The sequence below is a fragment of the Gymnogyps californianus genome, chromosome 5, assembly GCF_018139145.2.
Source record: "Gymnogyps californianus isolate 813 chromosome 5, ASM1813914v2, whole genome shotgun sequence".
Taxonomy (NCBI): domain Eukaryota; kingdom Metazoa; phylum Chordata; class Aves; order Accipitriformes; family Cathartidae; genus Gymnogyps; species Gymnogyps californianus.
The window spans coordinates 26,861,135-26,883,517 of record NC_059475.1 but is presented as its reverse complement, the minus strand read 5'-3'; the positions used below and the strand labels follow the sequence as shown (position 1 = coordinate 26,883,517).

The 22,383-nt window shown below is 39.4% G+C and overlaps 1 protein-coding gene across 1 annotated transcript in view; it reads right to left on the bottom strand.

Annotated features, from left to right (window-relative positions):
* The window catches only part of CELF1 (CUGBP Elav-like family member 1), a 33,069-nt gene extending 23,686 nt beyond the window's left edge, over positions 1-9,383 (bottom strand). The window contains exons 1-7 of the mRNA XM_050898043.1: positions 9,313-9,383; positions 7,030-7,217; positions 6,151-6,233; positions 5,742-5,790; positions 1,242-1,376; positions 972-1,051; positions 428-589 (exon numbers count right to left, since the gene is read on the bottom strand). Coding sequence (XP_050754000.1) covers positions 428-589; positions 972-1,051; positions 1,242-1,376; positions 5,742-5,790; positions 6,151-6,233; positions 7,030-7,217; positions 9,313-9,383 — 768 coding nt within the window. The remainder of the gene's footprint in view (positions 1-427; positions 590-971; positions 1,052-1,241; positions 1,377-5,741; positions 5,791-6,150; positions 6,234-7,029; positions 7,218-9,312) is intronic.
* Positions 9,384-22,383: the final 13,000 nt, after the last annotated feature.

Genomic DNA, 22,383 nt, shown 5'->3' with positions numbered 1-22,383 from the left:
AGCACCAAGTACTGTTCTAGGTTTCACTGGAAGGGGATGAGAGAAATAAAGGCTGAAAAATGAAAAATGGAAGAGGAATACAAGAACTATGTCATCAGATAGTCATGAAAAGGACATTTATATGGGTAAACAATGAGGCTATAACATATGAAAAAAATCTTCCCAGCACACATTTGACAGAAGACAGGAAAAAAAAAGTTTCAGTAGTTAGGACTACAGTGACTGGGGTTGAAATCCTCACTTAAAATGTATCCTGACTAGCTGTTAGCACATAACTTAATTTCAGCCTCCTCATCCACAAAATGGAAATTAAGAACCCTGCCTCTATCTATCAGGAGCCTTCTAAAAATGAATACATTAAACACTACAAGATAGGCAGACACTGTAATCCCTGAAGAGATGAAAAGAACCCAAATCAGAAACTCACTGCTAAGTATTGGGGTCCAAGTGTGTTGAGACCAGCCAGGTTTCCCCATACTGAGGCAGCACTGATCTGTTGCATTTGTTGCTGGAGTTGCTGAGCAATTCGTTTCTGCTCTTTGTCCTTCTGCGTGTCTGCAAATTTTACCACAATGGGAGAAGAGCAACCCTGCAAACAGCAATTCAAACAATTACATACTTGCTATCCCCAGCAATCACAAAAATACTGCATTAAGACCCAGTCATTGGAAGTATTCCCCTCCCCCTACATGCATACATACATATGTATATATTCATACAGCACATTTCATTAAAGGTTCAAAATCTCATTTGCTTTTAATTCTACTTTGTATTTTGGTATTGTCTCTGCAGATGAAGTTTCTATCTCGAGCTCTAAAAATAGGAGCAGAACAAACACAAAGGTCCAGGAGTAGTATTTGCGAAGAAACACACACTGCATTTATCCTTCTCTCTGCTCTCTAGTCCTCCAAATTCCGTAGTGACTGCCTGACAAATTACATCTTCTCCTGACACCCACTAACTTGTTTTACCTCCATAGTTTGTGCTTGGTGCATTGCTTTGATTGCTGTTTGTGCCATGGCTCTTGTTGTAAAAGTCACAAACGCACAACCTGGGGAAAGAACAAAAAGGAACCAAGTCATTCACTACATTCGCGATTACTGGGATGAATAAAGAAATGAAGATATCCGGGGGCAGGGGAGGGCGGGGGGAATCACAGAAAGAGCTGAAATGCCACCTTGAGTTGCAAAAGGCAGCATCCAGCAGAGAATCATGAACTATCGAAAAAGCTTCCTGCTTACCTCGGCTCAGGCCATCTGGGCCCCGTAATATCCTGCATTCTTCAATCTGCCCAAAGGGGGAGAACATCACTCGGATATCATTTTCATTGCACTTCTTGGATATCATTCCAATAAACAACTTCCTATCTTCTACTGCTAAGAAATCAAAAGATAAGAGTATTACCAGCAAATATGCGCTTACTAGATCTTGTCAAGTCTTCTCCATCAACTGCAGTTATTTCCCTTGTATTTAGGCTAAGGGCTTGTCAAAACCACATTCCCAATAATGGAATCTCTTCAATTTAAGAGGATGCATATGAGATACTTCAATGAACCTGAAGAATGCCTGTTTTATGCTGTTTTATGTTTACATTTTGTTGACTGTTTCTCCCTTGCAAGCCTGTGAACTGCAAGAATGTAAGAAAACGCAAAAAATGTATCAGATTCAGCACTTCCCTGTATCTCCTACATTCAGTTCCTGGTGAGTGAGAGAAGACTTGTATGTATTTTATTGGACTATTTTCATCCTCTCTCCTCTGTCTCTTCTATCTTCAGACTACCAACATACCTAACTGTATCTCAACAAGGAAGTGAGCTGCAGAAAGCTTCTTTCTAGCCTCTTTATCATGCCAATCACTTAAATTTAGATCTGCCTATTTCCTCATGCTCCTGTCTCAACAGCCGAAGCAACAGCAGTTGCTAAAACAGAAGAGTTTTAGTTCTGTTTCAGATTCATCCATTCTGATCTGTACCAAAAGCATGAAAATAACACCTCAAGTCAGAATGATGGACTGTGCGCTACTGTGTCTTGCCTCTAAATGCTAATGCTACTAGATACATTAGAGTTGAAGAATACCTTTCAGTCTGCAGACTATTTTAAAATAAATGGTCCAGAAAGACATTTCTCTTAACTTTTCAATTAGTGGTTATTAATGTTAGTTTAAGGTCACTTAAGGGACTGGGGTAAATTCAAATCCAGAGCAGAACTTTATACCTCTTGTTTAACTTATTTAAGGATGCTAATCACCTCTGAAATACTTGCTTTTAAAGGATTAAGCAAACTATGCAGAATAGCATTTGGAAATATAAAACAGTTTGCAAATACAACATTCAGTACAATATAAAATGTAGTATGATGAAGGCTGTAGCACAATTTGAAGCTTCAATAGAGAAAGTCTCCTACTTAGTGCCATAGTAAGGGGAAATCAACTAATTTGCTGAGTCTTCTATGGTGTTGAAGAGGAAAATTCCAAACTATTCCAGCTGACATGACTTTAACTGACTATTAAATCTTAATGTTGTACCCAGTTCACTTTCAAGCTCTTAGAGCAGAAAGCTGCTTTCAAATCCTTTTTGCAGTTCATTTTACTTCAAGAGATCCAGAATCCCTTTTATTAATGGCAAGTTAGAATACTTTAACTGATGCTTTCTTATTTACATTTTCACCTACACCTTTTACTAAAACTCATATAATTATAATAGCCTCAGTACTGTCACCCTAAAATTCCATTAAATACTTTTTTCCTCTCTCCATTATTTTCCCAGGATATTCATCTTGCATTATACACACACGCACATCAATTTTAGTTTAGAGAACCTATTCTGTTCTCCTCCCAACAATACTTCAAAAGAATTACTCCTTTCTAGATATATTTACACAGAAACATATTCTGTATATGTATGGTGGAATTTGCAGATGGAATTACTCCTATGTAATGGGTTTGAGTGGCAAGGTTTTGGTAGCGGGGGGACTACAGGGGTGGCTTCTGTGAGAAGCTGCTAGAAGCTTCCCCTATGTCCAATAGAGCCAATGCCAGCCGGCTCCAAGACGGACCCACCGCTGGCCAAGGCCAAGCCCATCAGTGACAGTGGTAGTGCTTCTGTGATAGCATATTTAAGATGGGGGAAAAGTTACTGTGCAGCAGCAATTGCAGCCAGAGAGAGGAGTGAGAATATGTGAGAGGAACAACTCTGCAGACACCAAGCTCAGTGAAGGAGGGACAGGAGGTGCTCCAGGCACCGGAGCAGAGATTCCCCTGCAGCCCATGGTGAAGACCATGGTGAGGCAGGCTGTCCCCCTGCAGCCCACGGACGTCCACGGTGGAGCAGATATCCACCTGCAGCCCGTGGAGGACCCCACACCGGAGCAGGTGGATGCCCGAAGGAGGCTGTGACCCTGTGGGAAGCCCGCGCTGGAGCAGGCTCCTGGCAGGACCTGTGGACCCATGGAGAGAGGAGCCCACGCTGCAGCAGGTTTGCTGGCAGGACTTGTGACCCCGCGGGGGACCCACGCTGGAGCAGTCTGTTCCTGCAGGACTGCATCCCATAGAAGGGACCCATGCTGGAGCAGTTCGTGAAGAACTGTAGCCCGAGGGAAGGACTCATGCTTGGAGAAGTTCATGGAGGACTGTCTCCCGTGGGAGGGACCCCACACTGGAGCAGGGGAAGAGTGTGAGGAGTCCTCTCCCTGAGGAGGAAGGAGCAGCAGAGACAAGGTGTGATGAACCGACCGCAACCCCCATTCCCTGCCCCCCCGTGCCGCTGCAGAGGAGGAGGTAGAGAAAATTGGGAGTAAAGTTAAGCCCGGGAAGAAGGGAGGGATGGGGGGAAGGTGTTTTTAAGATTTGGTTTTATTTCTCGTTATCCTATTCTGATTTGACTGGTAATAAATTAAATTAATTTTTTTCCCAAGTCGAGTCTGTTTTGCCTGTGACAGTAATTGGTGAGTGATCTCTCCCTGTCCTTATCTCGACCCATAAGCCTTCCATTATATCTTCTCTCCCCTGTCCAGCTGAGGAGGGGAGTGATAGAGCAGCTTTGGTGGGCATCTGGCATCCAGCCAGGGCCAACCCACCACATCCTACTATATGTTACCCATATATCCCATCTTCTGTTTTCAATTATCTTGAGATGTAAGCTTTCTGGAACCAGGACTATCTTCTCCATGATGCAATGCTAATCTTATAGTAACTATGGCAAATGAAGAAAATAAACTTCAGCCAAGCCTAGAAAGGCTGAAACTACAAGATGCTAAACACTTTCTTTGCTTATCTTGCAGCAATATATATAGACGCACACACATTTGAGCACGTACGTATGTATGTATATTAACTCATCATGGAAATACACGGATAAATGGTCAGATGCTAAACGTCTTAATCCATCTGAAGTGGCCAATGTGCAGAAATATTCACAGTTTTTTCTCTACTGAACTGTTGTGAATTCTCAATCTCCCTTCTATACTACAAGAAGTAGTTTTGACTCCCACACTAGCTGCAACAGACCTTGATTCAAATTGGTCAAGCACTTGAAAAAGCATTTCTGGATTTCACAGAATCATAGAATAGTTTGGGTTGGAAAGGACCTTAAAGATCATCTAGTTCCAAGCCCTTGTCCACTACATCTGGTTGCTCAAAGCCCCATCCAACCTGGCCTTGAACACTTCCAGGGAGGGGGCATCCACAACCTCTCTGGGCAACCTGTTCCAGTGTCTCACCACCTTCACAGTAAAGAATTTCTTCCTAATATCTAACCTAAATCTACCCTCTTTCAGTTTAAAACTGTTACCCCTCATCCTATCACTACACTCCCTGATAAAAAACCCCTCCCCATCTTTCCTGTAGGCCCCCTTTAAGTACTGGAAGGCCGCTGTAAGGTCTCCCTGGAGCCTTCTCTTCTGTAGGCTAAACAACCTCCACTCTCTCAGCCTGTCTTCATAGGAGAAGTGCTCCAGCCCCCTGATCATCTTCGTGGCCCTCCTCTGGACCTGCTCAAGCAGGTCCATGACTTTCTTATGCTGGGGGTCCCAGAGCTGAACACAGTACTCCGGTGGGGACTCATGAGAGTGGAGTAGAGCGTGAGAATCACTTTGCTTGACCTGTTAGCCCTTCTTTTGATGCAGCCCAGGATACAACTGGCTTTCTGGGCTGCAAGTGCACATTGCCAGCTTATATTCAGTTTTTCATCCACCAATACCCCCAAGTCCTTCTCCACAGGACTGCTCTCAATGCCCTAGCCTGTATCCATGTTTGGGATTGCCCTGACCCAGGTGCCAGGCCATGCACTTGGCCTTGTTGAACTTCACAAGGTTCGCACAGGCCCACCTCTCCAGCCTGTCAAGGTCCCTCCGGATAGCATCCTTTCCCTCTAGGTTATTAACCACAGCACTCAGCTTGGTGTTGTCGGCAAACTTGCTGAGAGTGCACTCAATCCCCCTGTCCATGTCCCCAACAAAGATTTAAACCACCTTAGTACAAAGAAGAACTTACTGGATGTTTCCCTAACTGACAACATGGTTCTACCACAAGCAGCAGCAGGAGATACTGAGTCATGGAATTTTAGAGACATCACTTACGCTACCTACTATATTGAAAACACACACTTTTTTTTTTTTCCCCTTTAAAAAAGTCAGGTCTCCAATGCAAGAAGACTTCATCAGAAGCTGTTCAACAAAAGGAAAATCCTCAAGCTTCACTATTAGCACAAATGATGCCACCAAACTCAGACTTTAGTAAAGCTTACCATTACTCTTTTCACTGTCAGCTGGTTTCATCTGGATAGGATGGTGCATCTGAAATGTAAAAAGATTATTTAATCCTAGATGCATTCACTTTATACTGTATGAAATACATCCCATAAGAATTGTGGAAGAAAGAAATGGTAGCCTGAACTGCCACTACAGAAGTGCATATGTAACAATACATAAATTTCTAGAAGAAAGAAAAGCTACCACTTCTCTACCATATTATTCTTCCAAGTGCTCCAAAATTCCCTTAAGATCTACTATCATACAAATCTCATGACATTGCTCTTTTGAATAGTTCTTTTAAAACATTGTTTGAGGGCAGGATAACCTATGTTTGTACATCAGTGGTGCCAGAGCTCAGAAAAACAAGATAGAGTTGCGAAAAAAGCATGGCACTTCTCTTACCCCTGGGAGGATCTTCATGTTGTGAAGAGCATTCTGTGCTTCTAGTGCAGCTTTACGGGTATAAAATGTAACAAAACAGCACCCTGCAATTGAAACAAAACGCTAGCCAAGAACAAACACTATGAATCTTGACGTGCTGTACAGAAATCGCAAGTCCCACTTCTATCCTTCCAACGCAAAACGTATGACAAGTAGAAGAGGTCAGACATTGAAATAGGTAGGTACTACTGATTGTGACCGTTTAAAAGAGATTTCTAAGTGTAATAAACCAGGATATATTCAGAACTGACCCAACATCACCAACACACCGTTAAAACAAACATTTAGATACATCTGCCAAATAATTTTTGGCTACTTCCATTATCAAACTCAACAATTATTTGCTAGTACCAAAAACTTATCTAGTTTCACAGGAAATAAGATATTGCATATAACTGAACTGCAAATCCAGGTACAGTATTTAGTTAGGATTTGATGTACACAAATAACTAAGGCCTCAATTTTATATTTTATCTGAAACTGTGACAATTCCAGCAACATTTTGATCATATCATAGCATCACAATGATGCTCTGGAGCAATACAATATTAATTTGATGTTCTGCTTTGCAACTATAAACCATACTCTGCAAGCATCCCCATCACTTCTGATCTCTAAAAAAAAATTATTATTTTCCTCAGCTCAGCTAATGACTGGATCACAGTCCAAGTATAATTAGACACATACACTTAGAGACTATAAAGCCTGGGCTTGCACACACACCTGGTCACACAGAACTCCAACACACAGGGATGTCTGAATAAGCAAACAGCTAAGACTATAACTATGTGAAAGCAGCTGAGACCCCAAGTCTCACATGAGAAGTACAGAAGTTCTCACCTTTGCTTTGAGGAGGGTTTTGGCTCCTGTCCCTCAAGACATTGATTTCATAGACAGCACCATACTGTTCAAAAAGTTCTCTTAGATCCTTCTCACACCAGCTCCGGGGGACCTGACCCACAAACATCTTGATAGCATCTAGATCAGGTTGGTCTGGGTGATCCAGTGTGCCATTCATTTTCTTTGAGCTATGAAAAACAAGAAGAAATTTCTGGTTTATATCTTTCCACAGATTCTAGATGCTATTGCAGCTAGAAGAAGCATGCTTACAGCAAGATTAAAAAAAAAAAATTTCTACACATCTATAAATGTATATTATTAAAATATACATATAAAGAGAGACTCTTGCACATTCCCAGTCCTGCATACCAGAAAATATTCAGAAACATCATTCACATTCATTGGCAAGCTGTGTACTTGGAAACCAAACACTCTCTAAACAGCTGTTTAAAACTTCTCTTAACATTTGTTCCTATAATGTAGTCAACATCTGGGATTCAGGACATAAATCTGTTGAGATGACTGAAAAATATCACTAGTTCAACCACATAAAATTTTACAGAAAAAGAAACCAGAACAGGAAGGAACCTAAACTCAGTCTACCCACAGACTACTGAAGTTATCAGCAACCACTGAAAATGAGAGGATAACATTTTTGTTGTTGTTTTTAAATGTGACTATCTGGAACTGTTTCCTAGGGTGAAGATCCATCTTAAAACAGAGAAACAGGTACAACTGAACAGAGGAGAAGTTTCCTTAAAGGTTTAGAAGGCAATAGCTCTTTGTGAAACTACGGAGCTTTCAACAATATTTGGCAAAAAAACAGGCTTAGGTTGTACATGAACAGGTTGGGATTGGACAATCTAGTTAGTCACAGACTGAATCAAGTTGAGTAACGGTAGGGTGTTAACATAGAAAAAAGTCACTTCTTAGACTACAACAACACGGAAGTTTCGAGTATGGGAATCTTCAATAGGCTTCAAGGCATTACATCTACCCATACGACCAGTTTACAGCCTATTAATAAAACTGTGTTATACTCCACCCAGCTAGCTGACAGTCATACACTGCTTTCTGTATTGATTCCTCATTGTTTGTCAAGTGCAATGTGAGGTCTCGTTATCGGTAGTCACAGCCTGGTACACCATAGGACCTATCTCTGTAGAAGGCTGACTGTAATGACATCCTATTGTAGCTATAGCGATTAGTAGGTTAAAATTGCTGACCAACCCCTGCATAATCTAGAAAGGACATGGGGAGTGGAATAGTAGCTATACAATGATTCCCCCCGCCCCTAAACTCTTTGTTGAAGAATACAGGTGGCCTTCTTCCAGAGTAGTCAGCTCTCCATCTCTGCTTTTTTCCTTTAAAGATAGTTTTTGAATAGCTTATTAACTGCACATTACAGTAAACAGTGTTCCTCTCACTGTCCATCTGCAATCATATTCCCCCCTGAACCGAATTTAGAAAAAAAAAAAAATTTTTCCAAACCAGGTAATGTTTAGTTAATTTTTCCCCTCAATAGCCTGCTGTTCAGAGCCTAAGGAAAAACTGATGCCAGGGAAAGCTCCTAATTTTATAGCTGTATGAACAGACGTCAGAAACAACAAAGCTTCTTAGTAGAAGGGAAGGGAATCATAAATCCTTTCACTCCTCTCTACCTTTTCACTCAGAAAGGGTCAGCACCTCTCCAAACAGCCAAGGCAAACAACACCTTTTACAAAGAGGTAAACTACCTCTTTTCACTCAAAGGCTTTTCATTCCAATTGAGAACAACTGGAAATCATTTACCCTCTTCCAATAAATAATTTTCAGCCCTGCCTTCTCTGTCATGGGTAGCTTCAAGAGGATAGCATGGCTCCTGTTAACTGTGCAACTCTTAACATGACCTCAACAGTATTCAAGGAACCTTTTATTCCTAATTAAAAGGTTTAGTCTGGAGTCATTAACAGGGAAGAACAGAAACTGTTCTCCCAACAATTGATTTAAATAACTGATTTTACAATATCAGCACCTGTAGCATACTATAAACAGTACTGCCAAATAGCTTTATTCCTCCTTAGACCTCATCCCCAAAATTATCAGATCATTTTTTCCCCCTATCCAGAACCCAACATCAATTGTCAATGCCCACTAGGATTTCTTCAAGAAAACAAATTGCAGGCTCTCATATCTCTCTTCCCCCCCCCTCAAGGGGAGTTCATCAGACAGCAGAGGCTTCAGAGACAGCAATTCCAACTATCACTTTAGTTATAAACTTAGACATGAAGACAAAATACTTACACAGGGCTAGCATTCAAGGAGCAATGGTCCACCATCATCTCTGGGAGGAAATCCAACTTGAACGCAGCCATCACCTCAGTCTGTGACAAACTACTAACACTAAATCAGTGTATTGCCTAGCCCCCAAACAACACCACTTCCAAAAGTCCTGCAGGTCTTAACACTCAGCCACACAAAAAACACTCAAACCACAGAAACAGAAGCTCAGGGAGACCAGCAATAGACACCACAGAAACAGGCTGGACTGGGAAAGGGACATGGAATCCCAGATTAAAAAGGGGATGTGACCATGTGAAGGGAGGCTCAGCTTAATACACAATGAAAACGCTGATGCACTGGGCTTGTTTTGTGCAATTTTCCCTGGCGAAGCAGTACTGAGTGCACTGTCAGATAAACAGAGTGTCAGATCCATGAAGATAGCAATGGGTAACAGAGCAGAAAGAATACAAACTCCAGTCTTTCCATCCCCAACTAACTCCTTGCCTCCCAAAATGGCAGTCCAAGGCCTTGAGATTCAGACAGACACTTCCCATATCACCAATATCAAGGTGTGAAGTCAAGAGCTTCCTTCACCATAAACGTTTTCAACGGCTGATCTCACTCTTTTCACCTTTTGCATTATTTTTGACACTGTCCTAACTTCTAGGGAGAAAAATGCCAACTAAAATGTTTCTCTGAACCTGCCAAAAAATCAAAGCTAAGAAGGTTTGATTACTCAAAAATTCCTTAACTACCACAGAACATCAAAACCTACTCCTTTTATAGGAGCAAAACATACATTGTTCTGGAAACAATACTTTGCCCATCATGCGTCTATAAATCCAGAGATATACAGAGCCTATAGATGATAAAGAAATGGAAAAACACAGTGATTTGTTGAAAATTGTTTTATAATCTTTGAAGACACTGATCAGAACGCCTCAGCTGCTTCATCATTAAAACAGGAATAACATGTTGATCAAGGAACTGTGAGGTGTATTTATACAAACAATACAGACCTCTTGTTAAATCTCCAATACCCAAACTAAAGGGGAGATAATCTGGATAATACTGGATGCATTGGGAGATGCAGAAATATTTGACTGCAGAGAGTGAGTGCTGCAGAGGCAGCTGGGTGTGTCTGAGCACTCCAGGAGGGATGATTAATTCAAGTGCAACATGAATCCAGATAAGCCTTATGTATACGGTCGATATAACCACAAAATAAACTCTTAGAGCATCAAGGAATGCATGCTGGGGCAGCTGTGATCACTTCTTTCTTGTCTGCCAATGACTGCAACATGTACTTGCAGTTATTTGGACTGGCCAGTATACACCACTTTCTTTATGCTTGCACAGTTACAGCATGTCAATTATTTTTTCATAAATAACCATTTCCAACCTCTGAAAAAAAAGATCATTTCTGATCTTCTGCCTACAGTGAGGTTAATTAAAAGGTTATTAAAAGGAGTTAGGCCTCATAATACAAAGAGATACACATGTTACTGCAAAGTAAGAGAGGACATGAATTTAGCACACATCAGATATTCAACAGTAACTACTTCATGCATGCTCTTACCATGTGGTAAATACAAGAAAGCTTATTCTCTAATGAAAAAGGTGTAAGCTATCTGCTAAGCACCACTGTTAAGAGCATGCAAATAGGCACTAGGGAGCACAGGTCAATTTATTAGCTTTCAGTAAATTGTTCGTATTTACCTTCAGACACATCTTACAGGCTTCCCACTTGAAAAATGCCATGTTGTGTAAAACACATCATATTCAAATGTTAAATGGAGCCTGGAGCCCACCTTATGGATTTCTCTAAAATGAGCCCACAGAGAGAAACACTTCAGATTTATATGATTAGAACAGCAGAAGATACGGTGAGGTTCTTGCCACTGTTCACATAAATCTATAGACCAACACTGTAAATTCTGGTCTTACCTATGAAGACCAGAATTCATTCCTTCTGGTCTTCCAGTCATCTTAGCTTTTTTTAAGCAGCTAGTAAAATACCCCAGCAGCCACGCTCACTGTAGGTTCAATGAAAGACTATGCTGGCAACAGATACTCTAGAAAATGGGTTTTAAAAAGGTTACTGAGATTGATTAGTTTACTGAAGAAAAATCAGTAAGTCATTATGATTTGATCCTACACCCACCGTTTCCTTCGTCTGTCTGCTGCTCAAAATGGAGGTCATACCTACTTGTTCCATTACGACAAAACTGCAACAAGTTACAGGCATTGTCACACTGTTATACTCCATGTCAAATTCAGTCTACTGGCTTTCATAATTAAAACATTAGTTTTATGCAACTATCCTGCTACATATTAATTTTTTAAATTCTTGTTATACTTCCTCTATTTTCTCCTGTGATGTGCTGACTTCACTTAATGAACAGTACGAAAAATATTTCACATGCTGTTATGTACAATTTGGGGGAAAGGAAGAATCAATACTAGAATGGTGAATAAATATCTGAAGGTATGTTAGCCAAGACTCAGTGCCTCAGGGTACCATACTTCTGCAGTAATGATTGCAATTTCAGTGACAAAACACTAGGGTATAAACAGGTTTGTTTTAACATTATTTAGTTGAAGGCATCTAGTGAAATTAAAAGACTTACGGACTTCACTTACGAAACTATCAGAAAGAGTGGAAAAAGATGGTATTTCGCTACTGCACAGAAAGAAGAATTAAATGAGGAAGCAGTGTTTCTTTGGAATTATAAGAAAAACACAAAAGTCATCCTAGCCATTCCTCACAAAGAAAGAAAGAAAAATAAGAGAGCTAAACACACTTATTTTTTGCTCAGATGTCAAATTCCTGCTGGCTTCCAGATCCATTCTTTGACTGTTTCTATTCAAAGGCTAATAGAAACAATGTCTGAAATTCCAAGCTCTATGGACTGTAGCGACACATTTAAATGTGGTGCTAATCTGACAATATGAACATTAAAAACTTCTACATACTATAGATTAAATCTCACTTTTTTACACTTCTGAAGCCCTAGATTATGCTGCAGAATATATTGCTATATATGCTCCTCAGAGATTGCAGAATATAAATGCTAAAGTTTTTCTTTTAAGTTTACAGAATTACATCACATCCTGGGGCACAAAACCTAAAAAACTCCCCCCCCCGCCCCCAAACACGAAACCAAACCACAAAACAAAAAGCCTGTGTCATATTTTCTTTCCTAAGAAAGCCTTGTTCATTTCAATGAGCAGTTAACTCTGAAAGCTAAAGATAATACCATCTTTTATTTTATACAGTCTGAACCTCAGACAACATATACAAATCTGAAACTGAGGGACTACTGGGATGGTGAGAGCGAACTATGGGAAAGGATGCAGGCTATGGGGAAATCAGATGCTGTGAAGCTTTGAAGGAGACAGGTCCTAGAATAAACTTCCCCTTCTATTATCTGTGCATATCCAGATCCCTACAGTGTTGCTGAATCACAGTTTTGTTTTTAAACAGATAACCCCTAGGTTACACGCATCAAAACACAGTAACTACTTGTCAATATTTTGTTGTTTCATTGTTGATCAGGTAAGCATGTGGTCAGAACATTTTCTGCCTATGTTGAAATCCAAACTGTCTCCCCATGCCTCACTGGGTACAAAAAGCCCCTTACCTAGTTGCCAAAACTGCAGTTTCTTCCTCTGCCAATCTCTATGACAGTTATGCACCGTGGGTACACAAATCTGACACATTCATAATGTTGAATTTACCATCAAAATACCTGAAGTTTTGGGCTGCCTACAATTCAGATTAAATTAACTGAAAAACATTTTTATTTATATGAAATTTTTGCAGAAGTTCCCAGGTGGAGAAAAAGAATAGGAGGGGATGACAATTGCTTTTGTCTCAGAAATAGCAAAGTCTCACGGTGCTCTCTCTTATGCATTTATCTGAGAGCATTTAATTCCTCCATACTCTCCAGACCTAGACGGATTTTCACAAATTAGATAAGTAAATTTTATTCTAAAAATAGCTTATAATAAGCTTTTTTCCTCCTCCCCTTCCTCAAAATATTTCTGGGGAAAAAAATATTTGAGGTAAATCAATACATTCTTGACCTACTTCTCTGGCTTGTGAATGAAGTCCTGTTTACCTGTAGCTTCTATTCCAGGTAGAATTAGAAGCTTCTACTTTTAATTCTGTGGAAGCTCAAAAGGAATGAATTCTGAACTTTTGTCTGACTGAAGAATTCCCAGGACTCCCAGCTCTCTGCCAGCAGATGAAGCAGCAAGTCACCTATCCCTCTGGGCTACAGGATGATGTTTTCTCTGCCTAAGCACTCTTAGAAAGAAAAAAATAAAATGGCAGCTAAGCTTACCCTTTTATTTGATAGTAAAGACAAATGATTCAAAATAAATTATACAAAACCTACTGTCTAAAATGAGGGAATTAGGTTATTTTTCTGGAAAAGGAGATAAAACTTTGCACTGAAGTGAACAAATTTGTTATTCTAATGAATTCTAAACAGTTGAGCTAATAAAAAGATAGACAAGAAACCCATACAGGTACATATTCTTTTAAATTGTCTATGGGCTTCCTCAAATACATATGCTTCTTTTGAAAGCTCTACTTCTGTTCTTCTGGCCTTCTTACTGCCATGCAACATTCACTTGAAACAGAATCTACTGCCACACAATTCACAAAGCAGTTGTAGTTTCCCATGTTCATATGAGTAAAGCAGGAGACTGGCAAAGGCAAATTTGAAACTGGTAGGAGGGAACACCTCTTGCTAAATTCATAGATAAAATAAATTTTGTAATCCTGTCAAAGCTTGACGGGGTTTGAGCAAAACTGGATGCTTGCAGGGATATATTTTTCCACTTCTATTTACTGCACATATATATAAATCCCAACTGTTTTTTTTTAAACAGATAACCCATGGACTATATGCCTCAAAATACCGCATATAACAACTACCACCTTCTAGCTAACATTAGGAAGGAACAACTAAGTAACCTCATCTTTAAACACAGACTAAATCCATAATTATTAAGATTTTAGACCCATTTGTCTAATGCACATAGTACTAAACATTATAAGAAGGAAACAACAAACTAGACTGTGTCCAGTGTGGCAGTTCTCAAGTTCCTTAATCACAACTTTTTACCCTTCTAAATCAACACATCCAATGCAAAATCTTCATGTGAAAATAGATATGGAAGATATTGTTTAGATTAAAACCACAAAAGTTACTGCTTCTCTGTGGCAACTGAGATCACAATCATGAGGTGGCAAAACAGTATATAAAGTCCTATACCTGTGTAAGTCTGTTGTATGAAGGGGTTCTGAACTAAGCTGGTCAGAAAAGACCTATCACTTGAACATGCTGTTTCAGAGAGGCATCAAGGGATTGCAAGCTGTGGTAGAAAAGAAGGCTCTGTTCCCAGCTCCGTACCAACCTGATGCAAAAATCCAAGCAACTTCCCTTAGCTCCTCCATTTTCAGATGTCACACAAGCAAACCAGGATGCAGTGATGCTTTCCTGGGACACAAGAGAACTGAAAATACTGTTTGCTATACAATAAACCTATACACTAGAGAGGTAACCCTTAACACAAGTATGCCAATACATACCAAAAGCAGAACTAAAAAAGGCTGTTCTGACGGATGTGTCTTACCTCCTTACAATAAATCCAGTGAGTCTGAAGATCCTTCAGTGACTTCTACCTGTTTAGCTGTGCAGACCATAGCCAATAGCCAGACTAGTTCAGAGCTACTTGCACACCAATGGGCAAAGGGCAAGAGTTGAATGTTCTGTTTTGACCTCCCCCTCACTTAATGCTAAATGATTAGGAACTTAATGCCCTGAGACATTTACTGCTCTGACAAATTTATTTGAATATGAACAGTGGATTCAAAAGTTTTCAGGAAGGAATGATAGTACAAGGCTTGTGCATTGTTTTCTTTAAAAACAGGCCAATAAAAATCCAACTGAGCTCTCTGTAGCAGATATCTATTATTTCTATTAATCAAAATACTTCTAGATTAGAGCACAGACTTCACAAAGACATCCAGTTCCTCCTGTTTGTTCCCCATACTGCATGCATTAGTGCAAAGGCACTCAAAGGGCACCAGTAAAGCAGTCTAGAACACTAGGTCTTTAGACAGGCCAGTGACTTGAAGCCATCATTTTGCTGGAAGTACAAACAGTAAAGCCCAGGAATCAACTAATGCTCTGATAGAAACATCTTTGACCTTAATGTAACAGCAAAAACAAGTAAGGAAGACTTGTATCTACAGTATTATCCACATACCAATGTGATGCCAAACAGTTCTGCTTTGACTGCCACACGTTTATTTGTCTGACCAGTCTAGATGTCCCTCTTGCTTTTATTTCAAACAACAAGCAATGAAATGAATGCACATATCAACTGTAACAGGTCCTGTGTGGCTATTATCATCTTAAGCAGATAGAATCTCCAAACTAACTTTTCAAATAACAGCTAAGGAAGCAAAATCTTAATGACTGATACAACAGCATTCCTCCTCAGAGGAGGAAAGGAGATGGTATTTCATACAAAGGGTAGCAGATTTTTGGAACTCCTTGTTGGCAGAACAGTGCAGACGCAATACACTTACACAAGTGCAAGAACAGACTGGACAAGTACTTGGAAGAGACCCATCAGAGGCTACCAGACAAACCACAACAGGTTAGGCTCTCCTGAGCTGAAAACAGAGAGGCTGAGAGACCATCGAGTCAGTTTTGTGGTGAAAACAAACACTATAGATTATTAGCCTCTGTGAATGGCAAAGATAGGTCTGGAACATGCTAAAGAGCAGGAGTATGCCTATGCATTTGTGTTGGGACAAAACAAAAAGCACTATGGAAAAAAAGAAGAGTTGTCCTGTTAAAACTACTCAAGAACTGAACTATACACATACTAGGCAAATGCGAATTAAAAACGCTCAGCTATTATCAGCACTATATTCAATTACTTTAGTAAGTAACACCAAACCCACCCCCCACCCACCCCCAAAACTACACAACAAAAACCCCCCAAACCCACTAAAACACACCTCTGGACTTCAGGAAATGTTACAGCACAGATAGTAAACAATATATACACTTTCTCCTCTTTTTAAAATGCCTTTGCAATTGCTTTCAATATGCCATCACATAACTGATGAACAAATTCAATCTGTGGTATAATCAATATCTGGCTCACTCCCGAGGACAACTTACACCAAATGGCAGACAGTAGCTCTGCACTATGAGAGCTTATCTACCAGGAAACAGGTTACAACATCTGTTCAAGTCCCAGAAGCTGAAAAACCTGCAACTAGGTCCTGCTCTGCCAATAACTGCTATTAACAGGACATCTAACAAGAACTCAGAAGAAGCTGAATTATCACTCTTAAGACCCTCTTATAGCAGATGAATGAAGTTCACCTAAGACAGTGGCCTCCAAACTTCCTCCAATTTTTCTCTCATCTCCCTCTGACACATTGCCTCTTCATCTGCTTGCCTGAGAGGGGACACATGAGTGCACTGTGAATATACTGACAGGGCTGTGGGTATCGGAATTCTGCAATGCGAGTGACCCACAGCTCTGCAGACAATAAACTGCTTCTCTAGGGCAGAACAGCTGCATGATGCTACCCTGAGTTTTACTTTCTCAGTGCATAGCTGTCAGCTAACACAGCAGCATGAGGCTGCTAACCCAGTGCTTGACCTGCTGCAGCTGTGTCTGGTACTTCAGTGATGATACTACAAAGGCTTGCACAGGCATTACCAAAAAGAGAAAAAATGGAATAGACTAGCCATGAAACCGCCTCCTGACGATGATCTCGAACACTCATCTCTGACCATAAAATTTCTTATTACCCTACAGCAACGAGGAATGAGCAAGCTGATAGCCTCCAAAAGCTCTCTGTTTTGAGATTACTCAAATATTTTTGTATTATTTTGAGGTATATCACAACTATTATTTCCAGAATCTGTATCTATTTAATTCCTTTTCACACAAAGGCAGAAACTCCAAAGAACTTCAAATATCACAGTTTGCAATAGTGCCATTTACAGAGTGACAGACAACTTCGCTTAGTATTTACCTGGATTTTTCCAAAGGCAGCCAGTATCTGCCCACCCTGTTTTCAAGGAGAGTACCTGTGCGGCATTAGGATACCAGTCTACTACATTAACACAGTGAAATAAATAAAAAAGATGTCCATGTAAGTAAAATCTTCAAATTAAAATATCTTCCTAGAAACTCCCATCTTCTCTTTGGTGTTTAATTATGAATAACCACCATCATAAAAATGATCTGAAATGTGTATTAATTTTCTGTCTTTTCCAGCTAAATTTTGTTTCTTTATCTTGCTTATTTCCTCATTTTTTTTTCAGACTAAGGGAACGGAGAGGGAGACAAAAATCAGCATTATCAGCTATTTCTTGGTAGTAGCAGTGAATTTAAAAAAAACCAAACAAAAAACCACAACACAGTAAAACTTACTGTGATGCAAAGAAGACAGCAAAGGCCTTTGCTGAGAAGACACTGTATGAAAGATACTAGACACAAAGCAAATAAGTAGATTAACAAATTGCCAAAAGACCACATCATGAATTTGGAGCAATTAATGCATGACAACCTATTAGAGCATCTGTACTTGCAGAACAGATAACAACAAGCCTTAATGCAGGCTCCCTAGAATAAGTAATTTTGGCAAATCATAGACAAGGAGTAATCATCACATGCTTATCCCTCTTTGCAAGACATTTTACAATTAATTGATATGAGGAAGAAGCATTGATGTATGAATCCCAGGGCAATTCCTTTTAAAGCAGAGCGTATAGGTTTCTTCCCCTCATTCTATGAAGACATAAACGTTAAAAACATCAACAACAACAACAAAAAAAACCTGTAAAAGATTTAATCTTTTTATCCTTATCTGTAGGTTGTGGTTTTTTTTTTTTTTTGTAAATAGATGCGAAATGTGTATTTCAGGTACTGCTTAAGCTCTACAGGAAGGTATGCAAAAGAAAATTTCAGTTAAAAATTATTATTTTTTTTAAACACCTGCCAACATTCCAGCAGACATAGTCTGGCAAACATTTTGAGTTTTTATCATCACAGTGCTAGAACACAACAATGCTTATATTTTGTGAGACAAACTATGGAAATCTTAAGTACCTAAGAGAGATCTGAAAGACCTGTAGACACGTTGGCACTGTAGACAGAAAAAAATTCTTGAGAAAGGAGGAAAAGTGGCTTGGTCACAACAATAGTAAGAGGAAATAAAGGCAGCAGTATGACACAGAACAGGAGACAAGGAAGGAAATGAGAGTATAAGAAGCGAGGACACGCATTCTATCCTGTGAAAGAACAGAGAACTACTAAAAGGAGACAGGATGGAGCATTTAAGGCAGCAGAAAGGTTTGAGCGGTTCCCTCCCTCCCCTTTCTTTTTGTTTATTGACTGATTTCAGAAGATGAGACACACAGAAAGCATGGATGATAAATCACACTTGCACTTCAACGCTTAAATCTTCAGTAGAAGAGAATAGGAATGTTAATGCTTGCAAGCTATCGTGCCCTGAAAGCAGAGGTACAGATCCACTTGCACCGCCTTTCCCCTCTTTCTCTCCCCAAATGCCGTCTCTGAGCTTACAAAAATGAATTTTTTTTTTTTTTTTTTTTTAAAGATGACCTTTTTTGGCCAGAAGTTTACCTTCAGGCATTTCAGCTTTTTGTGTAAGAAACAACCCTGCAAGCAATTCTATGGAACAGAATACTTTAGATCTCCTTCAACCTTTTTTACTTTGTAAATACAAACACAAGACTTAGAAATCTAGTTTCAAATAGGCCTGTATTTTGCTGTCTTTTCCTATATTATAGGAATCTGCAGCTCTGTACTTAGTCAAAAGAATGCTCTGGAAACAAACATTTTGTCATCTCTGCCATATTTGCTAGAGAGATTTTTAAAGAATCAACTACGCATTTTAGGTTAGTTTTCTGCCACTAAAACAGAGCCAGAAGTTATTCTTCTGCTAAGGAGCTGGAAATCCACTGGGTCCTGGAAAGCTCTGAACAGTCTGCTTGTCTTCAAGCCAAACATGCCACAAAGCACTACAACGGGCAAAGCTTAATGTAGTTTTACACAGGGAACTGCTGTGTGGTTGCATATTGGACCCAGTGGAGACTACAGAACCAGCTATACAACTCCAGGACAATACCACGTATGAAGATTGTTGTATTACTCTACACGAGAACTACAGTGAATCAAAAATGCCTTTAACAAAGGTTTATTGCAAGCAATATACCTTGCGCATGTGTAAAGTAAAACCTTAAAGTAAGAACTGGTCAGAGTTACTTTTTTACTTAAGAAATGTAACGTGTAATTTTAACTCAAAGGAACAAACTTCATATTATTAAATAATTTTAAAACCTCTCCTTACTGAAATGTCTTAGAATAGCAGTCAGACCTATTTAAAAATCTTTCTGAAGTATGATAGAGGCTTTTTTCCTTCCTCTGTTCAGTTTCAAGAGACCTTTTGGACTAAACAAAGCAACAAGTCTCAAGTTTCATTGTCCTTTGCAACCATCAGAACAGCCATGCAAGCCATTTTGAGGAGTCCTTTAATCTCAAATTGTTTCTACTAATAGTACCAGATACAAACGAGAATCAGTTAACACTATACTACAGTGAAAATTCACTCACTATTTCTCTTTCATTTCATTTTATCCAAACGAAAGCTTTTTGTTGCATGTTACCTGAAGAGAGTTCAAATGCAGCCCAGACAGCTCCACAAGAACGCACTATGCAGTTAAAATAGTAATCACTGCAGTAATAATTTCTAGGTAGTGCATCAACTTAGAACATGATAAGGCGTGATTTCCCCTGGCTCTTGGCACAATGCTGCAAAGGTATAGCTCCAGTATTGTCCATGAGCAGAGTGGAGGAGATTGGAATGGGATGTGGCATCCCTGGAACGGCAAACAATTCAATCTACCGCATACATTGTGGGGTAGAAAAGAGTAAAAGATGCAACAAGCGAAGCTCCAGCATCACTCCTGGCACAGAAGAAATGTGATTGATTTAGGAAGTTGTTTTTTTATCTTCTCTCCTAATCAAAGTTGAGAATCCTGCTGCCTATTTTGGACAAGCAGCCATCTGCAAAAGTTCACTAGCTTTTAAGCTACACATGCAGGACCGTAACCGAAATGTCAGAGTATGTTTCTGAAAAATATCTAAACTTTCCAAGCCTCTAGAGTCGAAAGAGAAACAGTACGATGTATGTGCCTCAGTTTTCCTCATCAGCTAAGAAAATACAGCCATGCCTATCTAAAAATTTCCTCCTTAATAAGGTCTAAGTAACCATTAGATTGGATACTATATTAGGTTTCAACTTGAGAAAGAGCTAAGCCCAGAAAGAATGAAGAATACTACTCTGATCCAGAACAGTCCCTCCAAACAAACAAATCTATAACCAAACAAATTTACATCTACTTTCCTAAACTATAAATGGCTTTAGAAGTACTGAGGAAGAATTAACTTCTCTTATGGTAGAATAACTGAAGTCCCTTCTAAGTAGACAAATCTACAATCTTTTAATTCCCCTTTTCATCTCCATGCCAAAGACTTCCATTTTGGAAGGGGCTCAGATCTGCAGAAATTTTATTTGAACACAGACATGTTTCAGGTAAAAACAGGTAAGCTGCCATTCTTCATCACACAACATGCCTACAGATCTGTCTCAATGGAGTTTTCATTAGTGCTTACCTTCAGGAAAACAACAGGATCATCCTAAAGGAACGGCAAGGCAGTAAGAATAATATGAACACTACAGTGCTCTCTATTAATATTTAAACACTATAAAGGCATTTTTGTCCTCCAGCAGAATATCAGCATGGTGAATGTGGATATGACAAGAGTCAATACAGAGGTAGGAGTTCCTCAGTCTTGAAACTGTCAATGCTCATAAGGCGCTTTTAAGACAATAATATTTGACAGAAGGATAACTGTTTAATCTGCTTTGGTAAAGCGTGGTATATAAATTTCCAAATACAAGAAGCAATCCCAAGTCTCAGAGTAAACTTTCTATTCAAAAACTTGTCTGGCTAAAGATAGCAGCTACCAGAAAAGCGGGGAACAAAACCAAGTGCTATTTCAAAGGCTGATTGATTCCTTATCTCAAAGCAAAGCTGATTCCTCCTCAATTTTATTCTCTGTACCAGACCAGAAGCAGAATGCCATTGGTTTTATTCTGATATATTATCTGTGGAGTTAATTTATGGAGTTAATCATCATAAGAGGCATTTCATACTGGGATGCATACAAACAATTTTATATATCATTATCAGACGTTCAAGAAAAGACTCAATCCTCTTGCATTTGGACACCTTTCTACATTCACATTCAGGCAGATGAATTCAACTTTATGCTGCTCTTAAGATGAGAAACCATGGATCTTGCACCAAATGGAAGTGTTCTGTTTCATGACTTATTTTCAGCAACCATAAACTTGATCATTATTTCGCTATTTAAATAATCTTATTATTTTGCTATTTAAGTAATCCAAATCTATTCATTCTGGACCTGTGTTTTGTAATTGGCAGAATCCCAGGAGTTTGAAAAACTAGGTCTAATCACAGATTAGTCTGTCTCAAAAGATACAAACTCTTCAGACAAAACCACAAATATAATGACTAGTATTCTCTCTTTCTTATCTTCTGTATGGTCCTAATGGAGCAGCAAAGGGACAGGAAGGGCAAAGTACAGAGCACCAGCCATTTAGGAAAGAAGTTGAGAGTTTTGCAACACCCACAATGCCTGGAGACCAATGCCCTCGAACCGGTACTTTCAAACGCAGAGGTCAATCACCAATTCTCTAAAAATCACTTGAAAATGAAGGTGTTCCCAGATTTCTTAATCCAACTTTAGCTCTTTCTGTTCTGATGAGTAACATATGGAGAGACAGGATATCCTGCACTTTAAAGACAAATTTGATTTTCTTTCTGATATAGACATGACTAAATCCTTTCCAATGTATTTATGAACACTGTAGCAAATGTCTGACCATAGTAGAAAACAAATGTTTCCTCAAGACAATATCAAAACTCT